Source organism: Pocillopora verrucosa, chromosome 14 (assembly GCF_036669915.1).
Source record: "Pocillopora verrucosa isolate sample1 chromosome 14, ASM3666991v2, whole genome shotgun sequence".
Lineage (NCBI taxonomy): Eukaryota > Metazoa > Cnidaria > Anthozoa > Scleractinia > Pocilloporidae > Pocillopora > Pocillopora verrucosa.
Genome location: NC_089325.1, coordinates 15,428,338 through 15,451,353, shown reverse-complemented (window position 1 = coordinate 15,451,353; position 23,016 = coordinate 15,428,338). Strand labels below are relative to the sequence as shown.

At 39.8% G+C, this 23,016-nt stretch overlaps 1 protein-coding gene across 1 annotated transcript; it reads right to left on the bottom strand.

Annotated features, from left to right (window-relative positions):
* Nucleotides 1–3,779: 3,779 nt before the first annotated feature.
* LOC136278148 (DNA damage-regulated autophagy modulator protein 2-like) lies at nt 3,780–7,764 on the bottom strand. The gene is made up of 2 exons (XM_066161513.1): nt 7,255–7,764; nt 3,780–4,258 (listed from the first exon to the last, which is right to left on the bottom strand). Exons 1-2 carry the CDS (start codon nt 7,621–7,623, stop codon nt 3,785–3,787), a joined length of 843 nt encoding a protein of 280 aa, XP_066017610.1. The 5' UTR covers nt 7,624–7,764; the 3' UTR covers nt 3,780–3,784.
* Between the last annotated feature and the right edge of the window lie 15,252 nt (nt 7,765–23,016).

Below are 23,016 nucleotides of genomic sequence, written 5' to 3'. Positions count from 1 at the left end.
ACAATAAGTATCAGAGATGTGTTAAGCCAAGACCATTATCTTCTGTACCACCTCGAGATACCCAATTGCTGTGTAACCCTGAGAAATAAAGAGAGTTAGCTAAATCTACCTGACTGACACATTGCAGAACAGGACAGAACCCTAGCCGGCTAAGACAGCCTTGGCTCTCATTTTAAATCACTGGTCAAGAAACTATACACGATTGCAATTTTAACCGCCCTTTTTTGCTGCAGCGATGAAAAGAAAACAAGCGCGAGTGTCAGTATTAGTAAAGGGTCTCAGTAGGTTTAATTGTTAGCCGTAAAAACGACAAAAAAATTAGCCGTCAGGCCTAAAAAATTGACAAACTTGGACGTTAGTCGTTAAAAAGTTAACTGTTAAATTTTTTTGTCAACCACAATAGAAAGGAATTAAACGTTAGCCGTAAAATGACCTGCTAAAGAGGCCAAAATTTGAACCGTTAGCTGTAAAGCCACGCCCCATTGAAACCCTTCACGGGAAAATTTACTGATTTTTCCATGTGTTTGTTTGGAACATATTTATACGTAAACTTTTCACATTTAACCATTTCCAATTTATTCGAGTTCATTCAAGTTCTTTCATTCTAGTAAGTCAAAAATATATAAAAACCACTCGCTTTCATTATGCACCTGTATGTCGGTACTTTTGTTCAGCATCACTCGTGAAATTTTAGGTAAATACAAGTGTTAATTAACTTTCTGGAAACATTGGTTCTCATAGAAGTTAGCAGCTGCGTTTATACTCGTAACTTTCATTTCCTTTCATACGATAGTTTCCACACCAACCTCGCATACTAGTAGGCAGAAACTTTTAATTGCTTTTCCGCTTTTATTTCCTAAGCCGCTCTACTGTAATTAAGATAAGTATTTTCTGTATCAGAGATGTGAATTCTCACATAAGTTTCCTATTTTTAATGGCTTAGAGTTTATGGAGTCTGTCCTTTTAATTTTGGAATCTTTTCATCATAGAAACAGATGGAATATTTAAGTAGAATTTGTTTACTTCAAAGAAACATTTCCACTTCTTTTGTTAGACTGTTCAAATATGGTTTGATTTAGAGAACAATGGAACCTCACAAACAGTTCATATTCTGCAGTACTTTGTAAAAGTTTTTCGATTTACATACACGACGGCGTGCCGTTTTGACTGACGATTACTACTTTAGTTTTTACTCTGGCATGATGTAGTTTAAGAGTGCTCTACGCATAAAAGTCTGTTGTGGAACCAAAACGCTGTCTCATCCTTGACGTCCGTATAAGCTCGCTCGAAGTAGATCTCCGTTGTGCCAGGAAATCGTGACGAGTTTCCGTTCTCGTAAGCCGAGTGGTCTCTACCGAGTTAATTTCCCCGTTTTGTACGTTTCCCGCGAAGTCCAGTTTAGTGCGCGAAAACCTATCGTCACACCTTTTAGTTGCTAAATAGTTGCGTGTTATGCATACTGAATATTGTTAAACGATAAAAAAATATAAATATCTAATCTAAAAACATTGTAAGGGTTCCCTTTTACTGGTGTTCGAAAAGGAATGGAAATAATATTGTAACGCCAGGTTCGGGGCGACTTTTGAAGGTAAGATGTCCGCACGGCCCCACACTATTGTAAAACAAATCTGTTTTCCCAATGGCGATGTTATTGTTTTTGTCATTGTTTTCTCTATTCAAGAATTGAATGCATAATGTAGTATGGGGCTGTGCGGAAATTTTACCCTTTTGAAGAGCCAAAGTTTACTCGCGATGAACTTTGCGTGCATGCTGACCGAAGAAGGCCAAAGACCACGGCAAATCAGCTGTAATTAACGATGATATATTGAAGGTAATGGAATGACCACAGATAACAAAATGTAAATAAGGACTCAGTCGTGTAGTAGTTGCTGTTGTTGTCGGGTGTGACTGATTGTCTGGAAAGGAGATTTTCCCCAGCAGTCGGATAGGAGTTCAAACGATTTGTATCAGTTCTATTCTAGATCAGAGTTTTCACTCTCTTCGTGTTTTAGTTTCGTATAATTGTTCTGAACCCGTTCAGTCGGCTTCTTTTCTGGAGAATGTTTTTGAAAACAGCTCATTTCCAAACGATCCAAACGGCGAAATTCCACATAATATGTTGATGAAAACAAAGCAAAAAGTACATAAGTCAACCAGTCACTGATATTATAAATAGAGAACATGATGTCTTCTTCGTCCTTCAAGTTAGAATGCATCGGTTTTTAGCATTGGCGGTTCCTTTCAAAAGTTGTGTCGCAAGCCACACGTCCATAGACACGTGCATGAGACCGCTGACGCATAGAAGAATCGATGTTGCGAGGCGAAGCGCGAAAAGATTGACGGTATTTGTTTGGGGTTTAATGAGGTAGTAGGTGAAAACGGTTTGGAGTGAACAATATGTTATTCCACAAATTCCAACCACAGTTCGTACAATGAAGTGTACAATACCAGAGAGAGAGACGTGATTTCACCACTGGTTCTATTGCCCCTTGACGAAATTCGTATAACGCACTTGGTTGAAGTTTTAATCTAACCAGCAGAACGTGTTTAGATGCCAGCTTGGAGTCACAAAGCTGCGATTGCCCGCTGACAAATAATTCCAAATAATAGTAGTCATGTTTCTCTCAAATAAAAAAATAAAACGCCGTGATATGATTTAAAGCTGATTAAATTGTTTTCGCCTGGTCTAGCTCTTTTTTTTTTCTTTTGTCTTTTCTTATCGATTGGGGAGGTTGGAGGAATTTGATTGTGACAGGGCGAATGCACGTGATCTCCCATGAGGCTCTGTAACATTTTTACGATCCCCCCCTCATTAGCAGTTAATTTTCTATAGCTCCCCCCCCCCTTTATACTCTGTTAGCGACGCTTGGCCCCTCCCCCCCCCCTTACGTTCCCCCTAAAAATTATGTGATCCCCCTTTAAATCCTTCGACCCCGCTCCCCAGGTAAAAAGCAAAGAGTGGTCCCTTACCGACACAGCTCAGTTGCGACATGATATGTGACGTCTCAGTTCAAATTTGCGGAAAAGAATTGTTCATTCTCTCATCGATTTTCATTGGAAGGCTAAAATATTTTTTAACGTGTAGGTGTTGATTTCCCGTTAATTTCTTTATTTTTTGGCAGAAATTACAAATGTTATAACCAACGAAAAGATCTAAATTTGGACAAAAATTTCGGTCGGTCAAGCAACATATTTCGTAATTACTCGGCACTATAATCTGCAAAAAAGATGCCAGCCAAGGAAATGAAATAGTACTGATTTCAACTTGCTGTAGATTCAAGAAAACGACACGATAAGGGAGACTGATAACGAATACTGTAGGAAATTAAGACTACCGTTTTTTAATAACACATACATAGGTCGGTTAATCTAGCCTACACAACCTCATTTCATTTCATTTTGCCGCACTTCGCCAGAGATTTTGAAGAATTCAACTCGAACTGTTTTATTATTATAAACACGGCAACTTCGGCTGATTAAGTTAAGTATAAATCGCCCTACCTAAGTGACACATGAAACATGTGCGATTAATGAAAAAAGAAGACGTTTAGAATACTTCTTTTTTAGCTAGGTAATGAACTTATGTGTCAATAAAAGACGGCGCTCAACCTCTCGTATCTTTTAAAAAACGATGGACACATCTAATAGATCCAACTTGTCATCAGAAGCTTGCTGCTAACATAGTTACGCAGCAAGGCAACCGAGGGGGGGGGGGGAGGGTGGGGATGTTGAAGCTTCGCATAAATGGACGTATTATTCACATACTTTGCAACAAATGACCATTCTAGTCGTCGTTTGTTTCTATCTTCACATAGTCACTTTTCTTGCTGTCTGTATGTTCCTTAACTGTAACGTGATGAATTTCAAGAGAAAAAGTTTTAAATTCTTCGTAAAAGGATGCAGGAAAGAGCGCTAAGCACAAACAGGCAACCCACTCCCCGATAGTGCTAAACAAGTGCAGGGCATAACCACCGTCATCAGGGCTCCAGAAAGAATCGGAGCTACCTGTTTGTAACTTTGTTGTCGAGAACCACTTGAAGAAAGGATATCCTATGCCAGTGCATGTCATAGTACAAGACACGACGAGCCTGAAAATGAACACCCATTTTGAATGGAGGCCCATTTTAGCCGTGAAGAAGGTAATAGCGGTTTGGAACCAAAGGTATGGTATTGCGCTGACAAGAAGTAACACGGTAGCAGCGTCATGAAGTTTTCCAAGAGGAGGTCCGGACTCTCTCCTACCAGCGACAAAGATAACCTGCACAGAAAGAAAAATGATATATGAGGGTCTGGACCCCAGGTTGGTCAGGTAGCCCGCATTAACATACATCTTACAACCCGGGCGGCGTTCTCGCAAGTGTAACATTGCCCGACTAGGCGGGTTACCCAACCTTGAGACGTTTACTTGGCAAATTGCTACCCCGGCTGACAGGGTTACCCTACCCGACAGACCGGACAACCCACCTAAGGGGGTTACCTCACCTATCATGTAGACGTGTTCAAGATAAAACAAGAGATCATATGAACGGGTGGTTACCCCATCAAGGCGGGTTACCCCGTCTGCATGATAACAGGCTCTAAGTGACCTCTGCATATTCTGATCTAAAGTGAATTCTTTTAGCAATTTCTGATTAACCCCTAAGCAGAGAATTACGATCACATGAGAAGCAAGGCCACGTGTTTGGTGAAGGATTGCATCTGATAAAAAGGTACATCGATAAAATTTATGCCCTGAGTTTGGATCGAAAAGATTAACAATTCAAAATTCGGACTTAAAGTGTCTATGACACGAATTTTTTTTCTCTTTTTTTGCGTAAAAATTTAGCTTATCATATGTAAAAACCGATTCCGATAGAAGAAAGATTAAAATCAAAAAACTTAAAACTCGCTTTTTTTGGGGCCTTAAAATGTCCTTATTTTGTCTTAAAAGTGTCCCGTGGACTGGAAACGAATTAGCGGATGATGACGTAGAAAACTATGACAACTCTCCGTTGACATTTACAAATCTCTCACATCTCTTGTAATTTTGTATTAGTCAGCGTTGAAGTACTCTTGAATAATGTACAGATAGCGATGTATACCTACCTTCGGCAAGCCCTACCGAGAGTTTTGATACATCGTACTCGAGTAGTAAAGAAGAAATGGAAGTTGCGAGTACGATTCAGTCCTACGAAGGAGAACCGCATCAAACGAAGATTTCTACGCAGACTGACTAAGACGGTTTTTTGAGTGCGGTGTTCAGGTCGAGATTAGAACAAAAATCTCCCGTTACTGAATGTTTAGTTTGTTTCGTTTGTGTTTTGTTTTCTATGGCGAAATCTATGTTGAGAATGGGTAGTTGTGTTCGTTTTTGTTGACATAACATTTTATTCCTTCGCACTAAGTGCGGCGAAGGTTGCCCTCGGTCACTACTCTAGAGTTTCGTTGCTGTAGAATTATTACCTTAGCAAACCACAAGCTAACATTTGACGAAACAATCGGCTGCATCACGAGGCATGATGATTTTGTGCCGAGAAGTCTCGAGCAGTTTTGCTCCTGTGATTGAAGGGGCTACTTTAAGTTGAAGATTTCACGGCTTGAAAAATGCAAATCATGCTCCTTTCCTCAAAGATTGCAAAGGCTGAGGCTGTCGTCGTCGAGCCGGTCAAATGGAAAATGAGCGAGTTTGTCTGATTCAAGTTAACCTCAAATAAAGCTTTAATTGAGAGAATTTTTTTTAGTTTAAGTGCAGCATTGCCTTATGACCCATTTCGCTCAGTGGCAAATAACTGACATCAGTATTGTCAATTAATATTTCGTATGCATCAACTTTCACACGGCCCCTTCGACCTTGTGTGTATGCCAGTATCCGCTAAAGGTTTCGCACTGTTCACGCAACAGGATATTGGCCAGTTCAGGAAAGGGCTTGAACTTTATCATGAATTATGTATTTCTGGTAACAAAATACGATGGAAACTACAACTATCGGGATTTTCATACGATAAGAAAAGCGCAAATGTAGTCATGTGGAAAGACAAGGAGTATGAGTACATCTCAAGCGCGTGAAATAACCCTGAATAATAAGAAGCTCACCATTCTTCACTTGCGACATGTCAGCCGAGAATAATGTTGAACAATTGTTTACGGTGTGGGAACCGGCACCTTTATCAGCATTCTTTTAGGCTGAATTCTTTGGTTATCTTCCCCTGATTTGTCTAGTGGTATGTGTTCGTAACAGCCGCCTTCAGAGCCGGTACGGAGCATAAGGCTAACGACATGCGGTGAAGAGTAAAATCTCCTCGATGTCGACGATCGAAACGCGTCCATTTGGCCATATAGCGACATCCTTTGGAAAGTTGTGAAGAGAAATACCCGGAATATGTGTATTAATCATTTGGCGCTCCGGTCACGCAATACGTTCGTCCTTTCTTCTAGATTTCTCCTTTCTTCCCCATAGTTGCCGACGTATCTTCACAGTTGTCTACATCACAACGATGTAACATGATCGTTTTGGCCGCACGCTTAATGGGGACAATTTTTGGCCACCAAATCGTACTTTTAATACACAAAAAAATTTGGTCGAGGAGAACTCGCTAAGCGCTTAAATCGCTTATTTATAATTTTGAATACAGCTATGAAACAGAAATTCAAAACAAATTTCGTGTCACAGGCACTTTAACGGGGGTATTAAATCTCAACAACAAACGCCCAGCAATAATTTATTTTTTGCGGTAAATATCGAGGTAAAGCCTTCATTTGTAAATATGCAGGAAAAGCTACTATAAGAAAATACTTGCAAAGGAAAGAATATTTTCGAAAACCAGTGTAAATCAAAAGACAAGTTTCGAAGTTAAAATTGAAAAAACGGATTGCATGGTTATTGTGATCCTAACAACGCCTCGTAAATTGTGTGCCATTACACGAGACAACACGGTGAGATATTATTAATTGATATTATTAAACATAATAAATCTAGGACTATTTGAATTGAGACATTGGGAGAAGAGTTGATTCATTCCAGCAGCTATTGCTTGTTCTGTAGCTGCGTCTTCGCTTCGGATAATCATCACTCAGAATTGAAGTGATTTTGAAGCCACGCGATTGATCGGATCTAGTGAGGTTAACGAAAAATAACTCGGAAATTGGAAAAACTCAATAATAAAAGCCTTTTAACATACATCCTTTTTAACTAAATAACTTATTTCTGTCCATCAACAATTTGACTTATTAGCCCAAGGTCCTAATCCTTGCGGTTTTATCAGCCATAATACATACCACTTTGGCAGAAGACCTGACACTGGCGACCAGGACAACTCCTATGAGACACGAAATGCCAAACCGTAGAGCAACTTTGTTTAACCTGATGATCTTACTTGAGAATTCACACTCCAGATCACCAGGAACTGCCTGAACCTGAACATACCGAGCCACCATCATTGCCAGTCCAAGAAAAGCCACCAAGGTCATCAGAGCACCAAAGAGTGACGCCTGTGGTTCGAATGAAGCCGCTTTGCTAATGCTTGGTAAGAAAGGGTAGACATGGCCAAGTGATACGGCTATGATATACGGAGTTATGATGGTAACACAAATCAAAACGGGCCAGATAACTGGTATGAGACGAATTGAACGCGATGAAACTATCATGGTTGAACTAAGCTTCACTCAACCGCGGCACAGAGAATATTGTTATTAAGCAAATGCACTGAGCATTCCACTGGTTGATCGTAGCGTAACCTGTGGTTATCGCATCAACTGCAACACTGTCATCGGAAGTGTAGTGATTGAAGTTTTAATCTATAAGAAGAGAGAGAGAGATGTGTTAAGCCAAGACCATTATCTTCTGTACCACCTCGAGATACCCAAATGCTGTGTAACCCTGAGAAACAAAGAGAGTTAGCTAAATCTACCTGACTGACACATCGCAGAACAGTACAGAACCCTAGTCGGCTGAGACAACCTTGGCTCTCATTTTTAAATCGCTGGTCAAGAAACTATACACCATTACGATTTTAACCGCCATTTTTTCTGCAGCGATGAAAAGAAAACAAGCGCGGGTGTCAGTGTTAATTAAGGGTGTCAGTAGATTTAATTGTTAGCCTTAAAACGACCAAAAAAAATTAGCGGTCAAGCGTAAGTGCCATCGCCCCATTGAGACCCTTTTAGTTGCTAAATAGTTGCATGTTATGCATACTGAATATTGTTAAATGATAAAAATAGAAATATGTCTCATCTAAAAACATTTTAAGGGTTCCCTTTTACTGGTGTTGGAAAAGGAACGGAAATAATATTGTAACGCCAGGTTCGGGGCGACTTTTGAAGAGCCAAAGTTACTTGTCAACAACTACTCGCGTTGAACTTGCGTGCATGCTGATCGAATAACGCCAGAGATCGCGGGAAATCAGCTGTAATTAACGATGATCTATTGAAGATAATGGAACGACCACAGATAACAATATAACGCCAATCACGAACCAATAAGGGAGAACATTCCGATCATAATTGCAGCGTAACAGATGTTTCTAGATGATCTCTAAATAAATATAAAAATCAATAGTGACGAGAGAATACATGTATTTCAGATTGTCCTAAAGGGATAGCAATAACATAAACGGTAGCAGTTATAAAATCATTGAAAGGCCATAAAATCGCAAGAGATAGAAGGCTACAGAAAAACTAAATGGGTCCTTCGAAAAACTGGGCGCTGACACGCGGGGCCAAGTACTTGACTTGTAACGGTACTTTGTGATCTAGTTGGTTGAAAACGCGACTTTTGGAAGAAGGAGCTATAAGTCAGAAGTTGTACCCCAGAAAAGGGGTAGAAATAGTCTGTACTTACACGTCGGTTCCCACTTGTACTCTTAATAGTCTTAATAGCCAAGGGTGACTTAAACTTAGTTTACCAAAAACACGTATGCTAGCTCTGTAAAGCTGAAAACTAGAACTACTAAAAGAAGGCCGGTAGCAGCATATATTTTTTGTGCACCAATATGGCGGCCAATTAAAATGAGATCACGTGACTAAAAACGCTATATTCGTCAAGTATTAAAGCTTATGACGTAAATGCTAATTAAACAAAATTGACGAATTGGCGAAGAGAATTAAGGATAATCATTCAACGAAGAAGCCTCGATTTAACGTTTATTACAAATATATTACCATAAGCCATTCAGTAAAAAAATTATAATGAGCAAGTTGATCAATTCCTATTCCTTTTGGCGGTCTTCTTATCCTTTTGGCGGTCTTATCTTACTGGGAGAATTTCGGTCACGTTTTTCTTATTGTGGTTGTGAATTTGACATGGAGACAGATGTTTCTACGTAAACTACAATTTGCGGCTAAATATTGAAATATTTAAGGTGTTGGAAAAATATTTCTAACAAAATAAGTTTCTCTAAATTTCTAGAATGTCTGGTCACTTCCTAACACGTATACCATGGAACTTTACAGCCGAACATTTTTTTAGATCACGCAGTTATGATGAAATATTACCAAATGTAATGAACAAAGTGGGGCCTGTTTACATGGAGGTGGGGGACCCCAGGTAGGTGAGGTAACTCGCCTAGGTAGGGTAACCCGCCTGTCCATATAATTTCTTATTTTATCTTGATCACGTTCACATGATAGATGGGGTGACCCGCCTAGGCGAGTTGCCCGGTCTACCACGTAGGATAACCCTGTCAGCAGGGGTGATAATTTGCCATGTAAACATCTCAAGGTGGTGTAACCCGCCTAGCTGGGGTCGCGTTCATGGCAAAAGCATGTATGTTTTAGAACTTTGTACATATCCTAGCCGTCTCATGGCAGAAATCACCAGAAACCGCAACGGACACATAAGGAGTGGAAAATGTTCACATTTCGGAATATTTAGCGTCGTAAATCGACCATGTTTCGTTTCCCAAACTATTCCGTATAACGTATTAAGTCAACGGTTCCTTGCGTAACCTACCACCGCGTAACAAAACGCATGACGCTTTCAGGAATAAATAAAAATGTGTCCGAGAATTAATCTTTAGTCTTTCTCGAGATGTGAGCTTGGGACGCCTGTGCTCAAACTCCTTAATTGCAAGCGCAACAACGACCTCAAGAAACTTCACCCCAGCACCCCGGGGTTGTAAGATTGCATGTAAACGCGTTTTATTTTTTGACCACGGCCAGGCGGGTTACCTCACCTACCTGAGGTCCCCTACCTTCATGTAAACAGGCCTATAGTTTTTTTCCGGAATGTTCTAGACTAATATGTAAATGTTTATAAGGACTCAGTCGTGTAGTAGTTGCTGTTGTTGTTGGGAGCGACCGACTGTCTGGAAAGCTGTGCCAAGAGAGAGACCGGCTACTGATTAGGATCAAATATAGTTACTTTTAATTATTACAAATCGATCATTTTAGTTGATTTTGTCAGTATTACATGAGATTAAAAGGAGATTATTTTCCCTAGCAGTCGGATAGGAGTTCAAACGATTTGTATCAGTTTTATTCTAGATCAGAGTTTTCACTCTCCTCGTGTTTCAGTTTCGTATAATTGTTCTGAACCCGTTCAGTCGGCTTCTTTTCTGGAGAATGTTTTTTAAAACAGCTCATTTCCAAACGATCCAAACGGCGAAATTCCACATAATACGTTGATGAAAACAAAGCAAAAAGTACATAAGTCAAAAAAGAGATAGTGAGTTGAATATATAATACAAAATAAGGTACTTAGAGACATCAAAAATATTTTCATGACTAACATGATGAGGATGAACCGCTTCTCTGGGAGTAAAAAACTGATCTTTGAGGTCTAGATTTGTCCATGCTATTTTGTGGCTCGACTTCTAGAAAGAAATAAAATCATAGCAGAGGTCATAATCCATCTCCTGTGACCAGGGCCCAGTTGCATAAAGGTCGGATAACGCTATGTATCCAACGGATACATCACTATCCAGCGGATAAGTGACAGGAAAACGTATAGCGTTATCCATCGTATAAAGATTTATCCAGTGGATAGCGTTGTCCAACCTTCGAACAATCGGGGCCAGGTGTTTTGTTTATCTTTGCCCGGTTTGAAAATTTTAACCACAGTTCGACCTAAACAAAATATTAACAATACTAATGAACCTGCGAAGTTTTTTGGTTCGAAATATTGCTACAATTCATACTATGACGCGTGTCCGTATAAAAGATTTACTTATTGCGGAAAATTATGCATCTGCTGCAATTTTATCAAATCAGAGCAAAAGAAACGAGCTCAATGTATTTACTTTCACTTGGTTTCCCTTCTATCTTAAACCGTACAAAGATTTCGTGTGAAGAATCTGTATCGATCCAAGTCAGTGACTTTGGGGAGAAGGTTTGAAACTGAAAGTATTAATTCCGATGTTTTCCCAGAATAATTTTCATTTGAGATGATACACACTCACAACGATAATTCAGTCAATTTTTTATCGCCTGGAAGCGGAGGGAGGGAGGGAGGTGAGGATTTTGGGGATCACTTAGTTGTCAGGGGAACCTAGGAGGGATCAGTCGTCCCCAACAGAGCATAAAGGGGATAGAATATAACAAAATTGACTACCAATTAACTGCCAACGATGGGGGAGGGGTGGGTCATAAGAATATTACATGTCCCTATTGGGGATCAGGTACATTTTTGTTGAAACATGACCAAAATCCCCCAAGTCCCCCACCCACCCACCCCAGGCGATAAATAATGGCTGCTCCTTAAGACAAGATCATATCCCTTTGGTTTTTCATAGCATTTTTTAAGAGGCAGTTTTAAGGAAGAAACCAGAAAGACGTGATTTCACCACTGGTTCCATTGCCCCTTGACGAAATTTGTATAACGCATTTGCTTGAAATTTTAATCTAACCAGCAGAACGTGTTTAGATGTCAGCTTGGAGTCACAAAGCTGCGATTGCTCGCTGACAAATAATTCCAAATAATAATAGTCGTGTTTCTCTCAAATAAAAAAATAAAACGCCGTGATATGATTTAAAGCTGATTAAATTGTTTTCGCCTGGTCTAGCTCTTTTTTTTTTCTTTTTGTCTTTTCTTATCGCTTAGGGAGGTTGAAGGAATTTGATTGTGACAGGGCGAATGCACGTGATCTCCCATGAGGCTCTGTAACATTTTTACGATCCCCCCCTCATAAGCAATTAGCTTTCTTTAGCTCCCCCCCCCCTTTATACTCTTTTAGCGACGCTTGACCCCTCCCCCCTCACGTTCCCCCTAAAAATCATGTGATCCCCCTTTAAATCCTTCGACCCCGCTCCCCAGGCAAAAAGCAAAGACTGGTCCCTCGACGTCTCATTTCAAATTTGCGGAAAAGAATTGTTCATTTTCTCATTGATTTTCATTGGAAGGCTAAAATAGTTTTTAAAGTGTAGGTGTTGATTTCCCGTTAATTTCTTTATTTTTTGGCAGAAATTACAAATGTTATAACCAACGAAAAGATCTAAATTTGGACGAAAATTTCGGTCGGTGATGCAACATATTTCGTAAGTACTCGGCACTATAATCTGCAAAAAAGATGCGAGCCAAGGAAATGAAATAGTACTGATTTCAACTTGCTGTAGATTCAAGAAAACGATATGACGAGGGAGACTGATAACGAATACTGTAGGAAATTAAGACTACACAGCCTCATTTCATTTCATTTCAAATGGACGTATTATTCACCTACTTTGCAACAAATAACCATTCTAATCGTCGTTTGTTCCTATCTTCACATAGTCACTTTTCTTGCTGTCTGTATGTTCCTTAACCTCAACATAATGAATTTCAAGAGAAAAAGTTTTAAATTCTTCGTAAAAGGATGCAGGGAAGAGCGCTAAGCACAGACAGGCAACCCACTCCCCGATGGTGCTAAACAAGTGCAGGGCATAACCACCGTCATCAGGGCTCCAGAAATCTACGGAGCTACCTGTTTGTAACCTTGTGTACGAGAACCATTTGAAGAAAGGATATCCTATGCCAGCGCATGTGATAGTACAAGACACGACAAGCCTGAAGATGAACACGCATTTTGAATGGAGGCCCATTTTAGCCGTGAAGAAGGTAATAGCGGTTTGGAACCAAAGATATGGTATTCCGCTGACAAAAAGTAACGCGGTAGCAGCGTCATGAAGTTTTCCAAGAGGAGGTCCGGATTCTCTCCTACCAGCGACAATAATAACCTGCACAGAAAGAAAAAGGATATATGAGGGTCTGGACCCCAGGTTGGTCAAGTAACCCACGTAGCTGTGGTCGAAAATAGCCCGCGTTTACATACAACTTATAACCCTGGGTGGCGTTCTCGCAAGAGTAACATGAACGCAACCTCGACTAGGCGGGTTACCCTTGAGACGTTTACTTGGCAAATTGCTTCCTCGGCTGACAGGGTTACCCTACCCGACAGACCGGACAACCCACCTAAGTGGGTTACCTCACCTATCGTGTAGACGTGATCAAGATGAGACAAGAAATCATATGAACGGGCGGTTACCCCATCAAGGCGGGTTACCTCACCTACCTGGGGTCCCCCATCTCTATGTTAATAGGCTCTAAGTGACCTCTGCATATTCTGATCTAAAGTGAATTCTTTTAGCAATTTCTGATTAACCCCTAAGCAGAGAATTTCGATCACATGAGAAGCAAGACCACGTGTTTGATAAAGGTCTGTCGAGAAAATTTATGCCCTGAGTTTGGATCAAAAAGATTTACAATTCAAAATTCGGAGTCAAGGCGTCTGTGAAATGAATTTTTTTTTTTGCATAAACATTTAGCTTATCATATGTAAAAACCAATTCCGATAGAAGAAAGATTTCAAAAAACTTAAAACTCGCTTTTTTCGGGCTTTAAAGTGTCCGATGTCCCTATTTTGTCTTAAAAGTGTCCCGTGGACTGGTAACGAATTAGCGGGTGATGACGTAGAAAACTATGAAAACTCTCCGTTGATATTTACAAATCTCTCACATCTCTTGTAATTTTGTTATCGATCAGTGTTGAAGTACTCTTGAATAATGTCAGATAGCGATGTATACTTACCTTCAGCAAGCTCTACCAAGAGTTTTGATACATCGTACTCAAGCAGTAAAAAAGAAATGGAAGTTGCGAGGACGATTCAGCCCTACGAAGGAGAACCGCATCAAACGAAGATTTCTACGCAGACTGACTAAGACGGTTTTTCGAGTGCGGTGTTCAGGTCGAGATTAGAACAAAAATCTCCCGTTACTGAATGTTTAGTTTGTTTCGTTTTTCTTTTGTTTTTTATGGCGAAATCTATGTTGAGAATGGGTAGTTGTGTTCGTTTTTGTTGACATAACATTTTATTCCTTCGCACTAAGTGCGGCGAAGGTTGCCCTTGGTCACTGCTCAAGGGTTTCGTTGCTGTAGAATGATTACCTTAGCAAACCACAAGCTAACATTTGACGAAACAATCGGCTGCATCACGAGGCACGATGATTTTGTGCCGAGAAGTAATCGGGAAGTTTTGTTCCTGTGATTGAAGGGGCTACTTTAATTTAAAGATTTCACGGCTTGAAAAATGCAAATCATGCTCCTTTCCTCAAAGATTGCAAAGGCTAAGGCTGTCGTCGTCGAGCCGGTCAAACGGAAAATGAGCGAGTTTGTCTGATTCAAGTTAGCCTCAAATAAAGATTTTAAAAGAGAGAATTTTTTTTAGTTTAATTGCAGCATTGCCGTATGACCCATTTCGCTCAGTGGCAAATAACTGACATCAGTATTGCAAATTAATATTGCGTATGCATCAACTTTCACACGGCCCCTTCGACCTTGTGTGTATGCCAGTATCCGCCAAAGGTTTCGCACTGTTCACGCAACAGGATATCGGCCAGTTCAGGAAAGGGCTTGAACTTTATCATAAATTATGTATTTCTGGTAAAAAGATACGATGGAAACTACAACTAGCAGGATTTTCACACGATAAGAAAAGCGCAAATGTAGTCATGTGGAAAGACAAGGAGTATGAATACATCTCAAGCGCGTGAAATCACCCTGAATAATAAGAAACTCACCATTCTTCACTTGCGACATGTCAGCCAAAAATAATGTTGAACAATCGTTTACGGTGTGGGAACAGGCACCTTAATCAGCATTCTTTTAAGCTGAATTCTTTGGTTATCTTCCCCTGATTTGTCTAGTGGTATGTGTGCGTAACAGCCGCCTTCAGAGCCGGTACGGAGCATAAGGCCGACGACATTCAGTGAAGGGTAAAATCTCCTCGATGTCGACGATCGAAACGCGTCCATTTGGCCATATAGCGACATCCTTTGGAAAGTAGTGTAGAGAAATACCCGGAATATGTGTATTAATCATTTGGCGCTCCGGTCACGCAATACGTTCGTCCTTTCTTCTAGATTTCTCCTTTCTTCCCCATAGTTGCCGACGTATCTTCACAGTTGTCTACATCACAACGATGTAACATGATCGTTTTGGCCGCACGCTTAATGGGGACAATTTTTGGCCACCAAATCGTACTTTTAATACACAAAAAAATTTGGTCGAGGAGAACTCGCTAAGCGCTTAAATCGCTTATTTCTAATTTTGAATACAGCTATGAAACAGAAATTCAAAACAAATTTCGTGTCACAGGCACTTTAACGGGGGTATTAAATCTCAACAACAAACGCCCAGCAATAATTTATTTTTTGCAGTAAATATCGAGGTAAAGCCTTCATTTGTAAATATGCAGGAAAAGCTACTATAAGAAAATACTTGCAAAGGAAAGAATATTTTCGAAAACCATTGTAAATCAAAAGACAAGTTTCGAAGTTAAAATTGAAAAAACGGATTGCATGGTTATTGTGATCCGAACAACGCCTCATAAATTACGTGCTATTACACGAGACAACACGGTGAGATGTTATTAATTGATGTTATTAAACATAATAATTCTAGGACTATTTTAATTTAGTCATTGAGAGAAGAGTTGATTCATTCCAGCAGCTATTGCTTGCTCTGTAGCTGCGTCTTCGCTGCGAATAATCGTCACTCAGAATTGACGTGATTTTGAAGCCACGCGATTGATCGGATCTAGTGAGGTTCACGAAAAATAACTCGGAAATTGGAAAAAAACTCAATAATAAAAGCCTTTTAACATACATCCTTTTTAACTAAATAACTTATTTCTGTCGATCAACAATTTGACTTATTAGCTCAAGGTCCTAATCCTTGCGGTTTTATCAGCCATAATACATACCACTTTGGCAGAAGACCTGACACTGGCGACCAGGACAACTCCTATGAGACACGAAATGCCAAACCGTAGAGCAACTTTGTTTAACCTGATGATCTTACTTGAGAATTCACACTCCAGATCACCAGGAACTGCCTGAACCTGAACATACCGAGCCACCATCATTGCCAGTCCAAGAAAAGCCACCAAGGTCATCAGAGCACCAAAGAGTGACGCCTGTGGTTCGAATGAAGCCGCTTTGCTAATGCTTGGTAAGAAAGGGTAGACATGGCCAAGTGATACGGCTATGATATACGGAGTTATGATGGTAATACAAATCAAAACGGGCCAGATAACTGGTATGAGACGTATTGAACGCGATGAAACTATCATGGTTGAACTAAGCTTCACTCAACTGCGGCACAGAGAATATTGTTATTAAGCAAATGCACTGAGCATTCCACTGGTTGATCGCAGCGTAACCTGTGGTTACCGCGTCAACTGCAACACTGTCATCGGAAGTGTAGTGATTGAAGTTTTCATCTAGAAGAAGATAGATCACTGAAATTGCATCATGAAGATACAATAAGTACCAGAGATGTGTTAAGCCAAGACCATTACTGATCTTCTGTACCACCTCGAGATACCCAAATGGTGCGTAACCCTGAGAAACAAAGAGAGTTAGTTAAATCTACCTGACTGACACATGGCAGAACAGTACAGAACCCTAGTCGGCTGAGGCAACCTTGGCTCTCATTTTTAAATCGCTGGTCAAGAAACTATACACCATTACGATTTTAACCGCCATTTTTTCTGCAGCGATGAAAAGAAAACAAGCGCGGGTGTCAGTGTTAATTTAGGGTCTCAGTAGGTTTAATTGTTAGCCTTAAAACGATCAAAAAAAATTAGCGGTCAAGCGTAAGAGCCATCGCCCCATTGAGACCCTTTTAGTTGCTAAATAGTTGCATGTTATGCATACTGAATATTGTTAAACGATAAAAATAGAAATATGTCTCATCTAAAAACATTTTAAGGGTTCCCTTTTACTGGTGTTGGAAAAGGAACGGAAATAATATTGTAACGCCAGATTCGGGGCGACTTTTGAAGAGCCAAAGTTTACTTGTCAACAACTACTCGCGTTGAACTTGTGTGCATGCTGATCGAATAAGGCTAGAGATCACGGGAAATCAGCTGTAATTAACGATGATCTATTGAAGATAATGGAACGACCACAAATAACAAGATAACGCCAATCACGAACCAATAAGGGAGAACATTCCGATCATAATTGCGGAGCAACAGATGTTTCTAGATGATCTCTAAATAAATATAAAAATCAATAGTGACGAGAGAATACATGTATTTCAAATTGTCCTAAAGGGATAGCAATAACATAAACGGTAGCAGTTATAAAATCATTGAAAGGTCATAAAATGGCAAGAGATAGAAGGCTACAGAAAAACTAAATGGGTCCTTCGAAAAACTGGGCGCTGACACGCGGGGCCAAGTACTTGACTTGTAACGGTACTTTGTGATCTAGTTGGTTGAAAACGCGACTTTTGGAAGAAGGAGCTATAAGTTAGAAGTTGTACCCCAGAAAAGGGGTAGAAATAGTCTGTACTTACATATCGGTTCCCACTTGCACTCTTAATAGTCTTAATAGCCAAGGGTGACTTAAACTTAGTTTACCAAAAACACGTATGCTAGCTCAGTAAAGCTGAAAACTAGAACTACTAAAAGAAGGCCGCTGTCAGCATTTATTTTTTGTGCACCAATATGGCAGCCAATTAAAATGAGATCACGTGACTAAAAACGCTATATTCGTCACGTGTTAAAGCTTATGACGTAAATGCTAATTAAACAAAATTGACGAATTGGCGAAGAGAATAAAGGATAATCATTAAACGAAGAAGCCTCGATTTGACGTTTATTACCAATATATTACCATAAGCCATTCAGTAAAAAAATTATAATGAGCAAGTTGATCAATTCCTATTCCTTTTGGCGGTCTTCTTATCCTTTTGGCGGTCTTATCTTACAGTAGAATTTCGGTCACGTTTTTCTTATTGTGGTCGTGAATTTGACATGGAGACTGATGTTTCTACGAAAACTACAATTTGCGGCTAAATATTGGAATATTTAAGGTACAAAGAGAGTTGGAAAAATATTTCTAACAAAATAAGTTTCTCTAAATTTCTAGAATGTCTAGTCACTTCCTGACACGCATACCCTGGAACTTTATAGCCGAACATTTTTTTAAGTCACGCAGTTATGATGAAATATTACCAAATGTAATGAACAAAATATGATACTACCAAAATGGGGTCTGTTTACATGGAGGTGGGGAACCCCAAGTAGGTGAGGTAACCCTTCTAGGTGGGGTAACCCGCCTTTTCATATAATTTCTTATTTTATCTTGATCACGTTTACACGATAGGTGGGGTGACCCGCCAAGGCGGGTTGCCCGGTCTACCAGGTAGGATAACCCTGTCAGCCGGGGTGACAATTTGCCATGTAAATGTCTCAAGGTGGTGTAACCCGCCTAGCTCGGGTCGCGTTCATGGCAAAAACATGTATGTTTTAGAACTTTGTACATATCCTAGCTGTCTCATGGTAGAAATCACCAGAAACTGCAACGGACACATAAGGAGTGGAAAATGTTCACATTTCGGAATATTTAGCGTCGTAAATCGACCATATTTCGTTTCCCAAACTATTCCGTATAACGTATTAAGTCAACGGTTCCTCGCGTAACCTACCACCGCGTAACAAAACGCGTGATGCTTTCCGAGGAATAAATACAAATGTGTCCGAGAATTAATCTTTCGTCTTTCTCGAGATGTGAGCTTGGGACGCCTGTGCTCAAACTCCTTAACTGCAAGCGCAACAGCGACCTCAAGAAACCTCACCCCAGTACCGCGGGGTTGTAAGATTGCATGTAAACGCGTTTTATTTTTTGACCACGGCTAGGCGGGTTACCTCACCTACCTAGGGTCCCCCACCTCCATGTAAACAGGCCCATAGTTGTGTTCCGGAATGTTCTAGAATACTTTGTTAATGTAAATAAGGACTCAGTCGTGTAGTAGTTGCTGTTGTTGTCGGGAGTGACCGACTGTCTGGAAAGCTGTACCAAGAGAGAGACCGGTTACTGATTAGGATCGAATATAGTTACTTTATTACAAATCGATCCTTTTAGTTGATTTTGTCAGTATTACATGAGATTAAAAGGAGATTATTTCCCTAGCAGTCGGATAGGAATTCAAAACCATTTGTATCAGTTTTATTCTAGATCAGAGTTTTCACTCACTTCGTGTTTCAGTTTCGTATAATTGTTCTGAATCCATTCAGTCGGCTTCTTTTCTGGAGAATGTTTTTGAAAACAGCTCATTTCCAAACGATCCAAATGGCGAAATTCCACATAATACGTTGATGAAAACAAAGCAAAAAGTACATAAGTCAACCAGTCACTGATATTATAAATAGAGAACATGATGTCTTCTTCGTCCTTCAAGTTAGAATGCATCTGTTTTTCAGCATTGGCTGTTCCTTTCAAAAGTTGTGCCGCAAGCCACACGTCCATAGACACGTGCACGAGACCGCTGACGCATAGAAGAATCGATGTTGCAAGGCGCAGCGCGAAAAGCTTGACGGTATTTGTTTGCGGTTTAATGAGGTAATAGGTGATAACGGTTTGGAGTGAACAATATGTTATTCCACAAACTCCAACCACAGTTCGACCAATGTAGTGTACAATACCAGGGACTTCGGTATGTTTCTGTGAGAAATAAAAAAAATTGATGGAATTTTTTATCTGTGAAACAACGGTGGAAAATGTTGTACAGTACATATCTTATAGTGGACCGGGGCGTTTAGGTGTACGCAAAAAGCTTCCCACTAAACCTCTTTCAAAGTCACATATTGATGGGAGAAAGGAATAGCATCCCTCGATCAAGCGATGTAATCTGTTCCTATTTGCCGATATAAGGCGTTGACAGCTTCGACCCTTTTGACACTCACTGTGGTTTATAAGAGTTGTGGGAAAGAGGATCAGGAGATTGCTAAATCAAGTTTAATCCGTTGCAAACAGTTGACAAAGAATTACTATATATTTGCAACAACCATTTTCAAGGTAGAGAAACTTACGAATTGTTTCATGGTTATGAAGAAGTTGGCACAAGAAAAATTAAGAGAGCCGTCTTCAGTAGTCGGAGTTTAAATTCAAATTTCGCTATTCACTGTTTATATAATCATGCACTACTTGATTAGGCCTTTCCGAGGCGTTCAGTAGGTGATCTAGACGTGATGTTGGTGCAGAGCGTAAAAATACGCTATGGACCCTAGTCTGAATTAAAACATGGTTTACCTTGATCAGTAAGTTGTGCATGCAATCAGCAAACTTACCTGATGGTTCGGTTGCCGAAAATTGCTCACTAGCGTAATTCCAAGCATGCTTGCGAGTCCCAAAGAAACGGAAGCCGACCTCAAACGGCTGAATCGGGATCGAAACTCTCCTGTAAGATCTTGAATGGCCAGATCCAGCTGTAAATAGCGAACGACTATCGAAACAATTCCAACCAGAGCCAAGAGATCCAAAAATTCACTGAAAATTGACTGCACCATGGAATAACTAGCTTTAAGCAGAGCTTCTCGAGTGTGGCTGGCGTCAGCCATTAAACGCGACATTGTAACGGTAACAATTAAAAGAAGCGACCACAAGAGAGGAAGATACGGAAGACATTGAGAAATAATGGCCATCATAGATTTATGGACGAAGTTCGTTGCGAACTCTAAACAACGTCCACTTAGAAAAGGCTTAAACTTGAAAAAGCCGTAAGAAGGCGTTCGTTTTCTGAAAGAACCCCTAGGGAATATTGCTCGACAGAAGAGGCGTAAATTGAACAAAACTTACTCTACTCTATCCACAAAGCCAGGGTTAAAATGACGGTTGATTTAGCCCCCAAGGGAATGTGATCAACCGTTGTGAAGAATTCAATAATCTGTCAGAAAGACCGAAAGAGTAGAAATAAGCATTTTTTTTTTGTTTTCTTTGACATGTAAAGTTTCCTAAGTTTGTTTGGAGTTCTTTTGTGCTGACCACTACTCGTGAAATGAAAGCTTTTTGATTTCACTTGAAACTTATTTGCGTTTTTGCTTCAATCTATGGAAATATAAGTTCAAGATCTACATGTGAAGCAACTGGGGAAAAAAATCATTTGTAAATCTTATCCATCTTAAGCCATCTCGGTTCTTTTTCGGTGTAGTCTTGCATCTGTGGTATTTGTATAATCTGAAAAAATGTAATCGAAAAGTTTTTCCTAAAAGAAGAAAAAAAAAACCAAAGCAACAAACAACAAAATTGACGACATGGCTCAAATAAACTCACGTTATTGATATAGAATTTTATCGTCCACGATGGTACATTGATTGCCTGTGGATCGTTTATACATATCTTAAAAAGGACAGACAGAAGTAAGCGGTTGAAGTCAAGACTACAAAGAAGAGAAGAATTTGTCTGAACTGCGGGCGTAAGGGTTAGGAGAGGGGATGGGTGAGCTTCGGAGCGGGGTTTGATAAAGAGACAATAAGTTATTATTATTTATTATTTATATGTAAATGTACAACAATAACACGTTACCACTTGCCTAGCTTTATCATTTTGAACTATGTTTTCATTGAGACTTTCTGTCCACAATTAAGGATAGAAAGGTGAAGGCTCATTGGAGAAGGGTAAGGAAAATGTCAGAAACTAAGGCTATAGATGACAGGACTTAATTAGCCCTATAACTCCGAGATGTGTTTAACATGTAACGTCTCCCTATAATGTACATACATTATTCAGCAAACAGGTAATGAGAAAACTCAGACTTATCACGTAGAAGTTGTGTGCGAGAGTTTCAGCTCCTTTGTGGGGAGGACCGTGCATAAGTTACTTCTAAGTTTGGACTTGACCACGAGCGAGAATTTTGAGAGCGAGAAGCTTTTTGCGAGAGAGAAGAAACCAGTTGTTTACAGTGATATTAAAACGAAGAAAAACACAATGTATCGTCTTTTTAAGAGTATTTGTAAGTGTACGTGTCAGATGTTACCTAGATCCAACACCAAATTTGTATAGATAATTAATAAAATGTGTAGCAGTCAGAGGGGAGATTTCAGAATCAGATCTTGGGACTTTGGTGGATGTTTACACGGTTTACATCTACAGTGGATCCTTTCCTTTTGGACACCTCTATACAGGGAGCATTTCTCTTCAGAGCCTAAAAGATCTTTGATCTATAAAGGGGGCCCTCTGGTTGAAATCCACCAATAGGGTAGGTCATAACTAAAACAGTCACAGGATCGTAACCATTCATGGTAAACTGCTGAAAATTGGCAAGAGGCAAGTATATGACCCTTCGTACCAAGCAACAAGTAAAGTTGACCAGATCTGTTTATTCTTAGTTAATAATTAACAAATACAAAGACTCTTTCATTTTTAAACCCGTCTTCTGCCCCCTCCAATTCAAAGCACAAAATACATCCAATTGAGCTGGTTTTAAGCACCATGGATCTACTTAAAAAGCACTAAAAACCTATCGAGTGAAATCGGGTTTCGATCATTAATGTTGCCATGACAACCAATTCATTCCAAGTAAAGATCAACTCCTCAAAACTCCAATACTTTTCAATCAAACTGAATTTTGCTCAGTAGGCTTGCAGTATGTCATGTCAAATATTTGTGGCAAAATTGGTGATGTTTGCGCAAATACATCCTGAGAAATTTGAGGGAGCACCCAGATTTTCGCAAAAAATCCATATTTGCAGGAAAAGCAATTTAAAGGAAAAAATTTATGGAAATCTGGGTTCAAGTTGGCTTTTAACAGAAAAACACAGTTTGTTGGCAGAATAACTTTGA